This window comes from Octopus sinensis, unplaced genomic scaffold, assembly GCF_006345805.1.
Source record: "Octopus sinensis unplaced genomic scaffold, ASM634580v1 Contig13885, whole genome shotgun sequence".
Taxonomy (NCBI): Eukaryota; Metazoa; Mollusca; class Cephalopoda; order Octopoda; family Octopodidae; genus Octopus; species Octopus sinensis.
The window spans coordinates 37,922-57,500 of NW_021833053.1; the positions used below are offsets into that span (position 1 = coordinate 37,922).

At 38.2% G+C, this 19,579-nt stretch overlaps 1 protein-coding gene across 2 annotated transcripts in view; it reads left to right on the forward strand.

Moving 5' to 3' along the window:
- Positions 1 to 1,081: 1,081 nt before the first annotated feature.
- The window catches only part of LOC115229917 (SOSS complex subunit C homolog), a 39,085-nt gene continuing 20,587 nt past the window's right edge, over positions 1,082 to 19,579 (forward strand). The window contains exons 1-2 of one of the 2 annotated variants that reach the window (XM_036499406.1): positions 1,082 to 1,206; positions 15,170 to 15,311. In XM_036499406.1, the coding sequence (XP_036355299.1) occupies positions 15,229 to 15,311 (83 nt within the window). In that variant the 5' untranslated portion in view covers positions 1,082 to 1,206; positions 15,170 to 15,228. Of the gene's footprint in view, positions 1,207 to 2,821; positions 2,981 to 15,169; positions 15,312 to 19,579 lie in introns of those variants that run through there. The other variant, XM_029800180.2, reaches the window with a different exon arrangement.

Sequence of the window (19,579 nt, forward strand, 5' to 3'; positions counted from 1 at the left end):
AGAACTGGCTAGGTACCATAACAGTGATGTAAAATAAACACGAGGTATCGTGTTGGTAGTATACATCACATATTCAGAAATGTAAGTACCAAATCCAAATTAGACTGTAGATCCGACTCAGGGTTGGTTCTAGGCGCGGCGTAGGTATAGAAAGAACACGAATGAGATTTAATCATAAACATAAATAAAGGAACGAAACTAGAAGAAGTTTTCAAAAATTCAGAGGTTCACATTAAAAGCAGAGTTCGGCGAGTTTGTACAGCCTATAGCATGTTATTAACGTCGATTAATTAATGAGAAACACGTAAACTAAGTGGGCAGGTGGCTTTGCTCTAGTTGTGATTGGTTGCATTGCATTTTGAAAGGATGGTGATGTGTTACTGCTGAATATAAGTCGACTTAGCGACTGTTGACAGATATAGTATAACGATAACAACCACTTCACAAGATCATATCGTCTTGTGTTCTAACAAACAATGGGAGCTCACAAGACGGCTCAATTATCTCAGGCTGCATTTCACGGTTTTTATATTGCTTCAGTGGTTTTGCCGAATAATCCGACTAAAATTACTAATCCGACTTAAAATATGGCTTGAAAGGCAATATATATAAAACAGGTGAGTAGTGCATTAGAGAGAGGAGGGGGAGAAGGTGTAAATAGATAAAGAGAACGAGATAAAGACAGAGAGGTGTATGAAAGAACCCTCAAGAGAGTAAGAAAGAAACAAAGAGCGTAAGGGAAATCGAAGGACAGAAAGGGTGAAAAGCCGGAGAGAGAATGAAAAACACGAGTGTTGCGAGCAATCATCCGAATGAAAAGTTGACAGCTTCCCAGCTAATTTAAATATTAAATTAGAAAAAAAAAAAAAAGTTGCTCAATGGAAATAATGCTTTCTGTCTTAACTGTGCTGAGAAAAAAAAAGATAGAATTGGAGGTATAGAAAGGAAAGAGACATGAGAAAAAGAATCACCGAGTTAATTACACGACACCTGCTAGCCTCGATGCGGTCGGTCGCCTGCTAGAAACAGCAGTCAAAATTTCCCTCAAATAACACGACCGTAAAAAAGAGAGACACGTTGGCTAATGTAGTCAAAGGTAGGCGAAGCCCGAGAAAAGGCCAGTATGTCATGGCTGGAACAGTTTGGATTGTAGGAGCATTTAGTCAGAGTGGACCCGAATTCAAACAACTTGGTTTAAGCGAAACAGTTAAGAAAAACATTAAATTTTTTTTTTGTACAATAACACGTTTATTATAATTTATTTTTGCAAACTACAGCTTTATTGTGTGTGTGGGTAGGTGTATAAGCTTTTATTTACTGCAAAGGTAACACCGATGACAGTCACACAGTGTCCAGCATAGAATAATACAGCTAAATAAATGGACAGGCAGAAGTAGACGTGTTGTATATATAATTATATTTATTCGACGTTGATGATTCAGCTTTGAATGAATAAACTCAACTACTTTTTCCCCTCTGTTTATACACTCAGGCGTATATAATATGTCTCAATGTCTCTTTCTAACGATTTCATTTCGACAAGACACGAGACTAAATTTTTTAATTGAAAAACTAGTATATTACTGGTACTCATTTTATCGACTCCAGAAAATGAAAGGTGGAAATCGACATCGAGGATGAAGAAGATTTGAGCAGAGAGCATAGAGGGAGGGGGGAGCAAATTAAATATATTCATTATGTGTGTGTGTGTGACACTATTTTTGATCATGAGTGTTAATAAATGCAATTTATAAGGTAAAGAAAAATACTTGATTCTCGACTGACATTGCTCAGTGCGTGTATGATAAAAGGTGGGGGCGTGACTAGTTCCAAACAACAGCAAATTTGGACAGGTACACCTTATCACAGCAACACATTATACATTTAGACAATGGTTATGTTGGAGGAAAATAACAAGAACCTAGACCTTCTATAAGAGTAGAGGTGAACATTAAAACACAATAAATACAAATTAAATTGTATGGGCATTGGAAAGAAGCTAAAACATTCACGCTTTGCTTTAAAACAAAAATCAAATGTTTTGTTGGGATTTGGGGCGGTGGGTTACAGAGCTGTTGTTTTCTTGCAATTTCCTTTTTCTTCTATTTTAACAGCTTACAGTGAACAGTGATTAGAGTGAACACTGACATAAAAAACGATTTTTTAATTGCAAGCTTAGAAGTATACCTAATACTAACCACACAAATTTGCAAACTAAATCACTGGAAAATGGCAACATGCAATTAAAACACCTTTCTTTTCACTAATTAATAGTGGACCTTTCTGCTTAAAATTAATTACAACCTGTTTTCCCACAGAAACCTGGCTTCTTGCGAGTTAAAAATTTGAATAGTGGACAGAAAGACGGTGGCACACAGGGTTAAGTCTCGTAGATTCCAATAAAACATCCAAGACATGAATGGAATTATAATAGAATTTTCTTCATACATAGACATTCAGCAAAACAGGCCAACTAAAAAGCTCACCTCATCTTCACTGTCTTTATCCAAAGCACTAGTTAATGGATCCTTGAAAGTTTCTTTTGTATTAGAATGAATGTCGGCAGTGTTATCTTTCCCAGACATACAACTATCCTGGGGAGCTGCCATATCTGTTGTTATTGATCGTCGCTTACATCCATCACTATATTATACACCCACAACATGTAACGTCGTCAACGATTGGTCCGTTTTCCAACGAAGCAACCAATCGAATCACATCTGACGAATACCTCTTTGCGTTTAGATTAAGGAAATATATATTTCTTTTTACTAACATTCTATTTCATTGGTTCAATCGGAAATATTGTGAAAAATCGAGCCAATGAGAGAGGCTGTTATTTGGGTTTCTCTAGCGACGTACTTTCATTCAGTGATGTTATCATTGTGGGTCGCCGCCTCATGCTTTGTAGTCACATTTTAAGTGATTTTCGCCGACCACCAGACCTTGGGGACGATGTCTTTTCCAGGGCCAGGCCATGGTAACGTGTATATATATTTATATATTCACATGCACACACTTATAGTTTATTGTCTTTGGAAAACTAATATTTATCTCTGCTTTCATTTGTCATTTAAGTATTTTTTAAAATTTACATAGCTTTCTTTTAATTTCTCTCTCTGTTTTGTCAAGAATCTTTAAATTCTTCTCAAACCTTTTAATTTACTTGTGCATGCATGTCTTTCGCACCAAAACTTTGATTCTAAATTTAACGTTCCACTTTTTACAGACAAATGAACCTTCCTATATTCCTAATTTAATTCCTGGTAATTAGCTGCTGATAAAAATCCGTTTACTATAATTCTGTTCGACCTGTCAGTGGTCAATTCTTCGTCCTCTTTAAGACAAAAATAAAATAAAATAAACACTGGAAGTACACGTTAGAAAACTTAAACCGAGATGCAATACGCTATGACTAGAAAAAGGATGGATATGGCCGGAATGCCTTTGATCGTAGGTCTTGCTGAATCGGAGCCGACTTAGGTCCAAAAACAACAGCCTCCATAGTTCTTTGAAACTAGAATAATCCCAAGTATTTTGACTTTATGTTTTATCTGTAATACCGTTGTGAAGAAAAAAAAACTAACGAGTTATTTAAATTTGACAAATTCCCCCCTCATTTTCAGTAGTGTTGGTTTTATTTTTTAAAAATTATAGAAAGAGGGGACAGAGAAACGGTCTGTTACAGACTAGAGAAGGGACAAAAAGGCGAATATCGACCCGGTACTGACTTGAACTCAGAAGTAAAGCACCAAAAGAGATTCTGTTGTGCATCATTTTCCTAGTAGCTCTCAACTATCAACACTGCCAGAAACCATAACCAACAGAAAAGCTTCTTCCTGGTCGCACAACCTCCTAAAAATAGCAGCCGGATCTCCCTCAAACCAAAACGGACAATATTCTTCGCTTGAATACTTTTCATCATAGGTCTTCTCAATCAGGAGAAGCTAAACAACAGCTTTAATACTGCCACAACAAAGAAGTCTCTACCTGCAAGAAATAACAGCCAAATCTTCAAATTACGCCCTACGTCTTTAAAAGAAATGGACACGTTAGATTGTAGATGTAGACACTATGTCTGGAGAAAAGGAAACTAAAAAATAGGATAAGGTGGTCTTTGCTAAAAGGCCTTAGGTATTAGTCTGCTGAACCACATTCATAATTGTCATGATAAATAATATATATCAAAGAGATAAGGTCTCTCGATGATGAAATAGAAAGTTAGAATGGGTCCTAATAGTTGCATAAATAACTAATGATTTCTTAACTTTGGCACAGAGCCACATTCAGTGGAAGAAACATACAAACCGATGTGTGTGTGCGTAAAAACACACAAACACGTATGTATGTAGATATATGGTCTAGCAGTTTTAATAATACAAGGCAAGCAAAACAATTTTTTTTTTAATTCAGAAAGTTTAAGAAATCCTAAATTGTTAAATCTTACGCACACACGTGTATGTGTAAAGTGAAGGGTTTTTTGGGTTTTTTTTTTTTTTTTCTCTGAATCAAGGACAGGAAATAACTAAATCAACCATTTCCGAGGGTTGAAAAAGTTGCTTATTCGATCTCTTAAATCATTTTGATATTTTTTTGGTTTTTGAGTAAAAATAATCGTTGTGACATTCTAGTGAAACTCACTTCATTCCCAGTATTTTCATTGTCTTTAAATGCTGAAAATTTCTCTCGGAAATATATCGTTTTTGTCTTTTTCTTTAATCTGTCCTGTTTTCTCCAGGGAATATTTCTATTCCCTTTTAAGTGCGTCTATTGATAATATACTCTCCACGTTCTCTTAAAAATAATTACTTAGAAAGCACGGGCTTCTTTGGTTATTTTCTAATTTTGACACTGTGTAATCATTACTCTTAAGCGAAAACTTAGATTTTTTTTCTTAATTTTGAAACCAACTAGAGATTTAAGGAATTTTATATATTTCTTTCTGTAATTATCTGCAAATGATAATAATAAAATCATTTCAAATTTTGCCACAAGGGCAGGGAAAACATGTGTGTGCTGTGGGAGGTGTAAAGGTTGTCAAAGATATCAAAATGTCAAACCACTTCCACTACAATATATAAAAGGATAAACAAAACGTTGCGATGTTCGTATTTTATTGTAAATTAATAAAAATGCTACATCTATCCGAACTGTAATTTAAAGAGACAACGGAAAATATGAAAACAGAGGCAAGCTTTATCAAATTTCATTACTTGCTAATTTTCTTTCTAGAAAGATGTCGACGTCCGAATTTCTCACTTTACTGTTATTAATAATATTATTAACTTTTTTGTGATATTTTGTAAAAGTTCGTGTTTGGTACGGCAAATATATATACATATTTTTCGTCGTGAAAATTATTTTATTCTCAAATATAAGTTGCTTAAAAATATAATTTTCTACGTGGATTGATGATGAGAACAATGTACTTGTCAAAATCAAAATGCTCAATCCACTGACGTTTGCACTTAAGCAATTACAGCATTTCATATTTTCGATTTGTTTCTATAACTTCCTATTTCGAAACTAGAAGAATGAGCTAGAATCTCGAAGCTAAAGTTTAACATGTCAAATATTAAAAAGTATAAAAGTGGGGGGGATAGAGGACAGTTTCTTTATCATATGCGAATAGCTAAGTAAAATGTTTTTGATAATTAGAAGCGTAGGATGTTAAACGAAACAAAGTAACAGAATAGTGTAAGGATGTTGTTATTGTTTAACCCCAGATCAACTTCGAGCAGGCTTATGATCAAGGCATTCCACCGAGACCATCTCGAAATTTGGAGTGTTATCGAGGACTATGTTATCTATTTTTAAAGCAGTGGGATTTGGTTGCCGTTTCTAGCAAATACAATGACCATGTCAAGGGTTTTCTCGTTTAATTGAGTAAACGGTATTTGTGAAACAGTTGTTAGCAATGGAGTTTCTGAAAGACAGTAACAGCTGGGGAAAGTAACCTTAATATGTAAGAAAAGGATATATACGAATTCAAATGCTGTGTGTGTGTGTGTGCATATATATATTTCTATGTATGTATATATATATATATATATATATATATATACACACATACTAAAATACTATATATATATATATACACATACTAAAATACTATATATATATATATACATACTAAAATCATGAAGCATGTTATCTAATAACAGGTTAATCAGATATGTGATAGCAACAATTCAAAGTAAATAACTCTGAAAAAAGATTTTGTGCATTCACAGAAAATATTACCTCCAGCAGCGCTAATGTTGGTATATTCAAGAATAATTCGCTAACCGAAATAAGTGGATCTATTATTTAGGAAAATACTATATACTTGTTTAAGCGTTGTACTGGATAAATTGCGAAAATAGTTCAAATAGGCAGGCTCAATTTGATTTGTATGAAATAATTTACAAACATGGATGGGTTATCTCCCTTGGCTTTATATATATATATATATATATATAAAGATCCCTTTCAGGAGCAAATGGGTTATTTCCTTTGGATGTTTAAAAATATTTGTTATATGTAGTAGATATAAGAATCCCTTCCAGGGGCCCTATTATTAGTTCTTTTTCAACAAAGTATGTCACTAGGTTTCCAGACAGGAGTTCTACTCACATGTTAAGTTTCATCAAAATCAATATAACAATGTAGGAGTTAGATAACGCCAAAGGCAAACACACCCACAGATTTGCACATACATAGTACATGGTCATTCAGTCAATTCGAGAATGTCTTATCCTCGTCAGGGACAAAAATATCCAAAAATTTCACTGCTTTTACCCACAATTCATTAAGGGAAGTATGAACAGTATGTATGGGATTTTATATATATATGTATGTATATATATATATATATACACACATACTAAAATACTATATATATATATATAATATGGCACGTACAAAGCACCATCCGATTGTGATCGAAGCCAGCTCCTCTGGCCCCTGTACCGGTGGCAAATAAAAAGCACCCACTATACTCTCGGAGTGGTTGGCATTAGGAATGACATCCAGCTGTAGAAACACTGCCAGTGATGGTGATGATATATATTATATGTTAAATATATATATTATATATTATACATATAAATATTGTAAATATATGAAGCATTATTACTGTTAAAAACAGTAATATATATGGGGTGGCTAGCAAGACTTCTACCTAAGCAGGTATAATATGAAATATTTGAATAAAAGAAGGGTAAAGATACTGCTTGCCAAAGATGAAAGCGAAAGCTTCAAAAACCACCAATACTACAATAAATACACACACAAGCAATGCAATGAATATTTTAAAAAATAGGCCTACTTTCAGGATGGAATCTGAAGGTCGTTTACATACCCCCAATATCAATTGATTTCATACTGTGCATGACAAAACATGTTTTGCAATCATCAGTTGGTGACTCTATTTAGCATCTATTTCTATAATATTCATTACGTCAACTCGTATGCATTTCTAACTTTAAATGTCCTGCTCTGTTTAAAGAGAAAACTATCGTAAACAAAAAAAAAGTTAAAAAAAGTAGCATGGATGCCAGTCATTGAATTTTATTTCAATTTCGATCAGCTCAACAGGTCTTCCAAAGAAGGAAAAGGTACGCATAAGTAGGCTGGTTACACCCCTGGCATAGGCCACAAGGTTATGGTCTCACTTGGCTTGCCAAGTCTTCTCAAGCACAGCATATCTCCAAAGGTCCCGGTTATTATTCATTGCCTCAATGAGGCCCAATGTTCAAAGGTCATGCTTCACCACCTCATCCCAGGCCTTCCTGGGTCTACCTCTTCCACAGGTCCCCTCAACCGCTAGGGTGTGGCACTTTTTTACACAGCTATCCACATCCATTCTCGCCACATGGCCATACCAGCACAGTCGTCTCTCTTGCACACTACATCTGCTGCTTCTTAGGTCCAACTTTTCTCCCAAGGTACTTACACTCTGTCGAGTATGCACACTGACATTACACATCCATTGGAGCATACTGGCTTCATTCCTTGCGAGCTTCCACGTGTCCTCAGCAATCATGGCCCATGTTTCACTGCCATGTTGCATGGCTGTTCCTACACATGCATCATACAGTCTACCTTTTACTCTGAGCGAGAGGCCCTTTGTCGCCAGCAGAGGTAAGAGCTCTCTGAACTTTGTCCAGACTATTCTTATTCTAGCAGCTACACTTTCAGCGCACCCACCTCTGCTATTGACTTGGTAACCTAGGTAACAGAAGCTATCAACTACTTCTCGTTTCTCTCCCTGGAATGTGGCAGAAGTTGTACTCTGCACATTTTCAGTGTTTATTGCTCCTCAGCATCTGCCACATACAAAAACTATCTTCCTAGTTAGCCTGCCTTTGATATTGCTGCACCTCTTATGTGTCCATGGTTTACACTGGTTACATCTTATAGAGTTTCTACCTACGCCTTTTCTACAGATCGAGCAGGGCCAGCTACCTGAAGGGATTTGTGGTTTGCCTGCCTTCCTACTTATCAGGACTTTGGTTTTGGCTAGGCCCTTCGATTCTAATCCTTGTTTCCACACTTGAAACTTCTCCTCTAGTTCTGATAGTGACTCAGCAATTAGAGCAAGGTCATCAGCATAGAGGACCTCCCAAGGGCATCCTGTCTTGAATTCCTCTGTTATTGCCTGGAGGACTATGATAAATAGGAGGGAGCCGAGGACTGAACCTTGGTGGACCCCTACCTCTACCCGGAATTCTTCAGTGTACTCATTGCCGACTCTCACCTTACTGACAGTGTCCCTGTACATGGCTTGCACAGCTCTCACTAACCCTAGTTTCCTCATCGTATATATATATGGTCACTATAAACCATATACTTTGGTAATTGTGGTGTAGCTGAGAAGTTAGTAAAGAGTCTAAACTTTATATATTCCAAATGTAGTGTAGTAGGAACAACTATTAATTACTTAGGTTGCTCTTTAATAAAGATTGATTCATTTAGAAATCTGTCACTTGGGTAACACCACCACCTGTTCGTGGCTGCATTTTTCAGAGTATGATCTGTTGCAAGTTTTTGAACCTCCTGCCTGTCTTGGAGCTTGGGATAAATGTCATAAGTTGAAGGTTTCTTTTGAAAGGGCTACGTATAAAAAGTGTGTGCCATACTGTGAATGGCATGCATTATTTCCAGCAATGAAAGAGAGGATAATTTTAGCTGAGACTGATTGAAGGAACCTTGAGTGCCACTTGCATTTATCAAATGATTTCTCTCAGCTGCATCTCTTTGGCTCAGGAGAACGGTAATGCCAGTATGTCTATGAGAATCAATTAAGTGTAAGGATGGTACATTTTACGTGCCACCTGTGCCACTGGCACGTAAAATGCACCATCCGAACGTGGCTAATGCCAGCGCCACCTTGACTGGCTTCCGTGCCGATGGCACATAAAAAGCACCAACTGATCATGGCCGTTGCCAGCCTCCCCTGGCATGTAAAAAGCACCCACTACACTCACAGAGTGGTTGGCATTAGGAAAGGCATCCAGCTGTAGAAACACTGCCAGATCAGACTGGAGCCTGGTGCAGCCTTCTGGCTTCCCAGACCCTGGTCAAACCGTCCAACCTATGCTAGCATGGAAAACGGACGTTAAATGTTTACCAAGAAAGCTATACTCAAAAACCTTAATGGTAGCCACCCACCCCTAACCATTGCTAGGTCTGGTGGATGATTGAGTTTACCCACTCTTGTAGACAGGTATTTTTCTTTTTGTCCTGCTGGTATGTCCATCCACCCTCCAGTCAAGACCCATCATCATTTAACATCTGCTTTCCATGCTAGCATGAGTTGGACGATTTTGACTGAGGGCTGGCGAACCAGATTGCTGCACCAGGCTCCAATCTTGATCTGGCAAAGTTTCTACAGCTGGATGCCCTTCCTAACACCAACCACTCCAAGAGTGTAGTGGGTGCTTTTTATGTGCCACCGGCATGGGGGCCAGTCAGGCGGTACTGGCAATAACCTCGCTCACATCTTTTTACACGTGCCAGTGAAGCGACGTTGGTAACGATCACGCTCGAATGGTGCCCTTTTACGTGCCACGGGTACGGAAGCCAGTTGGCTGCTCTGACAATGATCACGCTCGGATGGTGCTCTTGGCACCCTACTAGCACATGCACAAGTGCCACTAAGGCGATGCTGGTAACGATCATTCTCGAATGGTGCCCTTTTATGTGCCACTGGCACGGAAGCCGGTTAGCCGCTCTGTCAACCCAAGAGCGGCATTTATTGTAGTTGCCAAGCACACCACCATGAAACAAGTAGTACTGGTTTACATGATTACAATTAGTAGCTGTTGTCTCGTTATCTGACCTGACACCATTTGTTACTGTATAGCTGTGAAACATGGAGAGAAAAGGTATGAGCTAAGTATAGTTGATTGAATCAGCAAAGCTAATTTGTAACAATGGTTGAACACAGGTGAATTTAAAGAGCAAATGGACATTAAAGATATTCACACATGTATGCAGGTTGTGAAAATGTAAAAGCACTGGTGTAAGACCTGGAGAAAGTTCTTAAAATAGATTCACTTATTTTGGATATAGAAGCAAGATGTGCATTACAAGTTATATTGATTTATAAACCATCCTGTTTCATGTCGGCATGAAAAACAGGATGTTAGAGTAATTTTCTTATATAGGCACAAATTTTGACATTTTGGAGAGTGGGGTGGAGTATTTTGATGTTGAAGGGATGACAAAAGCAATAATAAAATTTATAGATTTGTCTCTCATCAGCTCAGTCATTGCTGATATTAAACAAACTTTGGTCCTTTGGATTTGTTTGATATGTAGAAGGATTGATTTTGAGATGTATAAGGGGATATTTTTAATAAAATAAAAAACTTTTTTTATGACTCAGTTGGAGGGAGAAGGGCAGCTCCCATGATACTTTGCTCGGCCTCAGATTCTGGTGGGAGTAAGTTATCCTCAGTCTGGAGCATTTGACTAAAATTATTTTAACAGACTGTATTTTGCTAATGGCACCAGGGGGCCAAATTGTGAAAGTCAAACCTGCCTTTAATAGGTCAGAAAAATAAACGTTTGTTGATAGTATTAAACCTTCCTCAGGCAGTCAGTTTTCACAAGATCACAGTCCTTTGATTTTCTTTTGTGTTAAATTTCCCAAGATCTGATTCTGAGACAAAATCCTCATAATCATCTAGTGTCCATGTTCCATACTGGCGTCGGTTGGGCAGTTTTACAAGATCAGATGTGTCCAAGGATTACATTGGCATGGTTTCTACAGCTGGATGCCCTTCCTCCAACCACTGTACACTGTGTACTGGGTGCTTTTTTTTTCATGCACCAATACATGAAAAGGTTGCTATGCAGTTCACAAGAGTACAAACCCCAAGGGAGGTTAGGGTCAGCCTTATGCTGGGGGTTGAGGAGATACAGTGTGAGAGAGGTTTATGTAGAGCTGCATGGTTACTCACATTTAGTAAGAGAAGGAAAGAATGGTCAGTAGGAGTTGTGAAGAAACAGATATTAGAGATGGAGTATCTAGGTGGCCCCTCAATTAGAAGTAGATGGGTGGGATGGGTTGCAGTTGGTGCTATATTGTATAGGGAACAAGAGATGCGGGAATGGGGGTGGGGACAACCTGCAACTGTAAAAAGATTGGGGAATGTTTTATTATTCAGAAAAGATCAGAATAATACTAAAACATGTCCAGAGTTATTCTCCATGGCTGGAAGTGAAAGGAAAGATGTTAGTATGTTGTGAAATTAAATGGAGAGGGAATAACTCCTAGATGAATGAGGTGGTTATTTAACCCCAGGCAAGCACTGTATGAACATATCCTATGATCATAGACACTCCAGCAATGGCCAGTCTGTCTTTATTTTAAGCAGTTCAACCTATATTGTCTTTTTTTTAAGATAGTAGACTGATTTGAGGGGAATTTGATTGCTACTTCTTGCAGTTTAAGTAACCCCAGCTGTGACTTTGTCTCCCTGCTACCATATTATTCATTATTATCCTTTTCTTTTTTTAAACAGTACTGTTTGATTTGACTGTATTTACAGATATTTTTGTGTCTTTCCTTTTTTAAGACAACAGTGTGTAATATTAGATATTTGGCTGCTGTTTCCAACATGTTAAAGATTCCTTTTTTTTTTTTTTTTTTAGAGCGATTCAGCTGTTATTTATAGTGTGTGATTTGAGGAATATTTGCCCCTCCTCCACTTTCTCAGATACCTTTACTACCTCCTCCTCTTACTCTGCCTCCGCTACTGGCCTCCTTTCTGCACCTTCTCTCCTCACTCTCTGTTGCTATCCATCATCAACTTCTCACTTATATGCCATCACCCTCAGCGCCTTCACATACCTACTGCAATCCCTGCCCCCCCCTCCTCGAGCCTTTCCTATATTTCTCTCCATCATTTGCTACAGTCACCTCTTCCCGTCCACTCAGCCAGCCTAAGCCCCTATATCACCTCACCTATTCTCACCACTCCCAATATGTTCCTTGAGGGCATGTCCTTACACATCCCTGCCATCATCTCTCTCACTAGCATTCCCTTTATCTTACTCTCTTAACTCGCTCTCCTTTGTTTTCCAACTGGCACAAAGCCACACTCCTTCAGTTCTGCTCACCTCCCGCATCCCATTTGAAGGGTTCTTACAAGATAGTTGGTGATCCTGTCAGTGCTGGTGCCAAGTAAAAAGCATCATTCGAGTGTTGGGCTTCACAGAGGTAATGACAAATGACCAAGACCCTTAACGATTTGCCATGCTTGAGAAGATCCATCAAGCCAAGTGAAATTGTAGTCATGGCAGATACTGGTGTCCCACAACTGGCACCTGTATTGGTGATATGTAAAAAACACCAATGCTGGTGCCTCGTAAAAAAGCACCATTAAGAAGGGCACCCAGCCATAGAAACCAAGCCAAAACAGACTCTGGAACCTGGCGCAGCACCTGGCCTTACCAGCTCCTGTCCACCCATGCCAGCATGGAAAATAGACATTAAATGATGGTGATGATGATATTTGCATTGTGTGAACAACAGCATTGTTAGTTATTAAATTTTCGACAAGGGCAAGCATGGCTGTTGGAGTTGAGAAGTTTGCTTTCCAACCACATGGTTTCAGGTTCAGTCCCACTGCATGGCACCTTGGGCAAGCCTCTTGTACTATATCTCCAGGCCAACCAAAACTTTGTGAATGGATTTGATAGATCAAAACTGAAAGAGGCCCATCATATGTGTGTGTATATATGTGCGTGTGTCTGTGTTTGTCACCCATCACCACTTGACAACCAAAGTGGGTGTGTTTACATTGCTGTAACTTAGCTGTTTAGCATAAGAGACCGATAGAATAAGTACTGGACTTTAAAAAGTAAGTACTGGGGTCAATTTGTTCAAGTAAACCTTTCAGTGCAGTGCCCCAGCATGGGCTGCATTCCCAGTGGTAAGAGAGAGACAAGCAAGTATCATTGTAACTTTAGCAGAATCAATACTTTGAGCTATTTTTGTTTGAAAAACACCAGTTTGCTGCCGTTCTTGCTGATATGTGTGTGCGTATATCTTTCATATGCTGTTTCTTGCCAGTCAAGTGACTGTACCACAGCCCTTTTGTGAAGCTATTGTCTGTCTATGGGCTTTGCTGAAGTCAAGTGTATGAGTTTGTTTATGTGTGACTGGAGAACAAATTTCCAGTGGTTCTGGAAATGGAGGCATGGCTGTGTGATAAGAAGTTTGCTTCCAACTACATGGTTCCAGGTTCAGTTCCACTGCTTGGCACTTTGGGCATGTGCCTTCTACGGTAGCCAAGGTTGATCAAAGCCTTGTCAGTAGGTTTGGTAGATGGAAACTGAAAGAAGCCCGTTGTGTGTGTGCGTTATTGTCTCTTTGTCTTGACATCATGTGGTAGTTGTAAATGAGTCCCCATCATGCAAATAATGTCCCTTGTTTCCAATCTCCCTTGACTGGTCTTGGCAAAATATTAAGATTACATTACTTGGAAACAACATATGAAGGTGGGTAACAAGAAGAGCATTCAGCCTTAGAAAATAAACCCCTACAAAATTCCATGCAAGCTAAGCATGGAAAAATGGATGTGAAATCAATGATGATGATGATAATTGCATCATTATACACTTTTTCCTTATTTGACAATTTGGCTCATACTGATGATGCAGGCCATCACTAATAATTCTCCTGTCATTGTTTAAGATTTTGCTTTCACCTTTGATTCCTGTACAAAACTTTACACATCTCCAAAATGTTATTCCTTCAGCAGTTAATCTTGAGCCATGTGACAAATTGAAAATGAATGTATTTAATCTTATCCTGGTCCCATCAGACTTTCTTAATCCTTGCTCTTCACACTCTCTAATCCTTCCTCTCCACTTATGGTATTTTTTTTTTTTTTTTTACTCCACCGTTGCCCAATTCTCTCCTTTATTGTGGTTTACTTCTCTCTTTTCTGGGTTTTAGTTACTGAATCCCTGTGCTCTTTTTTTTCAATTTGGTACTTATATTATTGGTGTGTATTTGTTGAATCATAAATCACATGATGTAAAAGAACACTGCAATAAACATCCATGCTGGGCGAGACTTCTGAATGGCCTTCCTGGCGTCTCTTTCTCTGCTAAAGTGTTGAAGTTATATTGGTAATTCCTGACATGTCAATCACAAATAACATCTGTATTTGAAGTGATGTCCAATAATTCTTTGAGTCAGTATTCAACATGTGAAGACCTTTCAAGCATATGTTGCCATTCCAGCTTTAGTTGGGTAGATATATGATTAAAGACATTCCATCCTTGGCCAGCTCTCTTTAACTTTTTATGCATAGTCCTGCCAAAACAGTCACAGATGTCTGGTGCAGGCTTTGGCCAAGCCAGCCCTTGTGGTACTGTTCCACCCATGCTAGTATGGAACACAGGCATTAAATGATGATGATACACACACACATTTTCCATTTACCAAATTAAACTATTGTTCGACTCCGGAGTAATAGAAGAAGCACTTGCGCAAAGTGCTGCACGGTGAAAGTGAACTCAAAACCACACACCCATGACTAACATTTTATTTCCACTCCAATCCTGTGCTTATTGAGGGCCATCACAAGCTAATCATCATTTCTAATATTGTTCATCCTGAGAAAAAGTTCATTTATTGGAATCATTTCTCTTTTTGTCTTTCTAGAACGAGCTAACCGGAAACAGCTATTAGAGCAATTAGAAGAGAAAAAGAAGCTACTTCGTATGCAGGCTCAACATAACCAAGGCAGCAGCAGCAGCAGCAGTAGTAGTAGTAGTAGTAGTAGTAGTAGTAGCAGCAGCAGCAAGTAAGTAATTACCATCTCATCACTTCTTTTAAATCTATCGACTAATTAAGGATTATCTGGTATTTAAGTGCATATATATATATGCATTTTTGTACTTAACAAGAAAAGGAAAAAAGACAAAATTTGTTACTCAGTCAGACTAGTTACTGTTTAATTAAACCTAATTAGTAAAGGTCCTAATCTATTATATCTATACTTCATAGTTGTACTTGTTTCAAAAATGATTTGATCTGCGGTTGTGCGTTAAAACTTAAAGTATATCTTATGCAAGAATCATGCAAATCATTTAAGTTTAGAAATGCTTCATCAGATTGATGAAGGCTGAACCTTCAAAGTCATTGCCACACTCTTATAAAAGTATAAAGGAGATGTGCTCTACAAAAACTATTCAATAACTCTCAGTAATTCTTTAGTTTCATGTAAAATTGTTTTATTATTATAGGTCAGCATGTAATTGACTATCCAACTATAAAATTTCAGGCCTTGTGCCTTTAGTAGAAAAGATTTTGTTATGTTTGCTCACTATTTATTTCCCAACGACAACTTATAGCGGACGCCACCAAAGAGGATCAATATTATCGTTAAAGGCATCAAATTGCTGTGATCCTTTACATGATAACTGAAGAGGATTTGGCGACATTCTGTGTTTGTGTTGTCCATGTTTGTGCTTATATATTATGCGTGTATCCCCTACTTCTTCGCTCTCCTGTGTGACCCTTGTTTCTTTCTGCGTTCCTTTCTGTGGAAGAGCATAAAAGACTTTTTCACTTCCTGAGCGTTATACTAATACATCTGTTTGCTTTCTACACCACCTGTCTTCGTTTTTTGGGGTTTTTTCGTGAATTCTCCCCTACATATATATATAAATATATATGCACACACACACACACATGTATATATATATATATACACACACACACACATGTAATATATATACACACACACATGTATATATATATATATATACACACACACACACACATGTATATATATATATATACACGCATGTATATATGTATGTAACATATTATGTTTATAAAGGGTGGGGATAGTTTCCTGGATGAAAACTGCAGCAGTTTGTCTTTCAGTAGTCAACATAGGTTAAGAATATAAAAAGATTTTAATCTAGAGCTGCTTTTATTGCATAATTTGAATGTGTGTGTATTTATCTTATAAAGTGACAACAAAATTGGGTTTTTTGTTTCACTTTATAAGCAATGATCTCAAGAACTAAAACAGAAATGGATCATGCAGAATATGTGCTTGTACGGTATTTGTGGTTATGACTGTTCCATAATGTTGGAGTTTAGTTACTGCTTCATTTACTCAGAGATACCTTATTTTTTCTAATATATAATACCTGTACATCATCTACAAACCTAATATATATATATATAGCAAAAACTGTCCGACGAATGGCAACGTGAAGCTCAGAGTAACAGGTTTTGTTGAATTTTCTGCTGCTTTAAATAAAGTATATATATATATGTGACCAAGTTAGTAGTGGAGGTGGATGCTCAGAGAGTATCACCACTAGAATACGAATAGCCTGGGCAAAGTTTAGAAAGCTCCTACCCCTACTGGCGACAAAGAGTCTCTTGCTCAGAGTGAAAGGTAGATTGTATGATGCATGTGTGCGAACTGCCATGCTTCACGGTAGTGAAACATGGGCTGTGACTGCAGAGGACATGCGTAGACTTGAAAGAAATGAAGCTAACATGATCCGCTGGATGTGTAATGTCAGTGTGCACGCACGACAGTGTAAGCACCCTGAGAGAAATGCTGGACATAAGAAGCATCAGATGTGGTGTGCAAGAGCGACGCTTGCGATGGTATGGTCATGTACTGTGGATGGATGAGGAGAGATGTGTGAAGAAATGCCGCTCCCAAACAATTGAAGGTATCGGGGAGAGGTAGACACAGGAAGACATGGGATGAGGTAATCAAGCATGACCTTAGAGCATTGGGCCTCACAGAGGCAATGACGAAAGACCGAGATCTCTGGAGATATGCTGTGACTGCAAAGACCCGGGCTGCTTCCTGCACCAGTTCCGCATAGCCCCTGTCCGTTCAAAGTACCTTGGATTTCAGAACAACCCGCTGTGCTTGAGGAGACCTATTGAGTCAAGTACACCAACATCAAAATAAATATCAATGGAAATAGTAGTTGTGATACCTGTGCCAGTGGCACGTAAAAAGCACCATCCGAACGTGGCCGATGCCAGCGCCGCCTTGACTGGCTTCCGTGCCGGTGGCATGTTAAAAGCACCAACCGATTGTGGCCGCTGCCAGACTCACCTGGCACATAAAAAGCACCCCCTACACTCACGGAGTGGTTGGCGTTAGGAAGGGCATCCAGCTGTAGAAACACTGCCAGATCAGACTGGAGCCTGGTGCAGCCTCCTGGCTTCCCAGACCCCGGTCGAACCGTCCAACCTGTGCTAGCGCGGAAATCGGACGTTAAACGATGATGATGTGTGTGTTTGTGTATTTATATATAAATGGGTGTGTGGTTGTTTAGCCGCAGATCAGACATGGCCAGATAGACGTATGTCCAAAGGTATTGAAACTGTGAGTGTACCATCTTATATCATGGAGGACTACATTATCCAATTTTAAGATGGATTTATTATATGTAGATCAACATAAAGAAAAGGTGAAAAGATCAAGGGAAAACTAACAAATCCCTACAGCTGCTGTGGCAGAAAAAAGATTAAAGAATTATTCCCAGCTGAATGGACAGCGTATCGCATCTACTTCTATGGTTGCAACTGTTACTATTTCGCTCTCGTCCAGTTACTGCAGTATTTAGTGTATGTCCTACACTAGCAAGGGTGTAATTTGAAATTTTGGTTGTTATTTCTAACATAGTACGACTAACGTAGATGCGCCTGTATTCTAGCGGTTAGTGAATTTATAACAAAGGACATAATTGTTGCGCGTTACTTCGTGTTTCAAATTTTCCTTTATATAAGCTAGTGTAATGTTAAATGGCTATTAGGGCGATCGGGTGGAAGTAGTCCTGACAGTAATGTACACTGTAATGAGGGGAAGTAACTTTTGCAAGTTTCCTCAGATTTATTAATTTCTGTTTTATCTAATATGGAGGTAATTTGAAATTTGATTGCTATTTCTAGCTAATAGAGCGACCACGTAGAAACGCCGTGTAAACTCTAACAAGGGCAACAACTCTTGGAAGTTATTAATTCTGAAGACTATTTCCTCTATTAGCTTCGGTTGGCCCTCAATTTCCTGATGTTTTTGCTAATAACATCAATGTAGTTGATTGACCTTCTTCCTTTATTAGGGTGCAGATGTGTCCAAAATATAGCATTGACCAGAGAAGCCTTCTCTGTGTTGAGAAACAGAAATATCATAGAAATGAAATTGTAGGGAAAAAAACTTCCGTTTTCAACCTATAAATGGACTATGGATTGAACATCTATGCAGTCGCTTGATCTGCAAAAATCGCAACCAAATTCTCCCGAATCGTAGGGAGAATACATTAGACCAGCGTTTTCCAACATATTCCCCCAGACCTCGCTATAGCTTTCTAGAAAAATGAATGCCCCACCAGTAATTAATAAAAAATAACTTTATTTTAAATATTTTATCACAATTCGATTCCAGCATGGAAGACATGCTAAATGATGATGATGACTAAAGAATCTACTGGTAACTCTTTTAAGTACTGAATACAAAAAAGAAAAGTATATTATTGACTAAGACAAAAGGCATACATCACTTTAACGAGAGCCTTGTACCTGGTGACTACGGCAGATTTCATTAGCTTCAGCTGTAAATCACCATTTTTTATAATTTCAAGTCTGCTTTCAACCAAATAAAAGACATGGGGAAATGAGACAGTATTTGGTATTTCTTTTCAACTTCATCACATAGTCACATCTCGGTACCTTTCATTTCGAGCAAAGTATTCACTGGTTCATCACGTTGCAATTCTGATAGCTTATTTTGAAACTGCATTGGAACTTCAGAGATTTATACAAGCAGTGGTTGACTTAACCAAGAGGCTGTGGAAAAAGGATTTTCACAACTCCAGGTCCCACAGAAAAAAAAACTTTGGATCCCACACCCCATCACAAGTTTGTCAGGTCCCACTAATATAGTGATTCCCCACATTAGGAATTGCTATATAAGATAAATGAAAATGTAGTCCTATATGCATTATGCATCAAGAAAGGCTGGGATAGCCATAGTTTCAAGGTCTTTCATCTAAAGTTTGCCAGATTAGGGCTAACCTGGAGTTG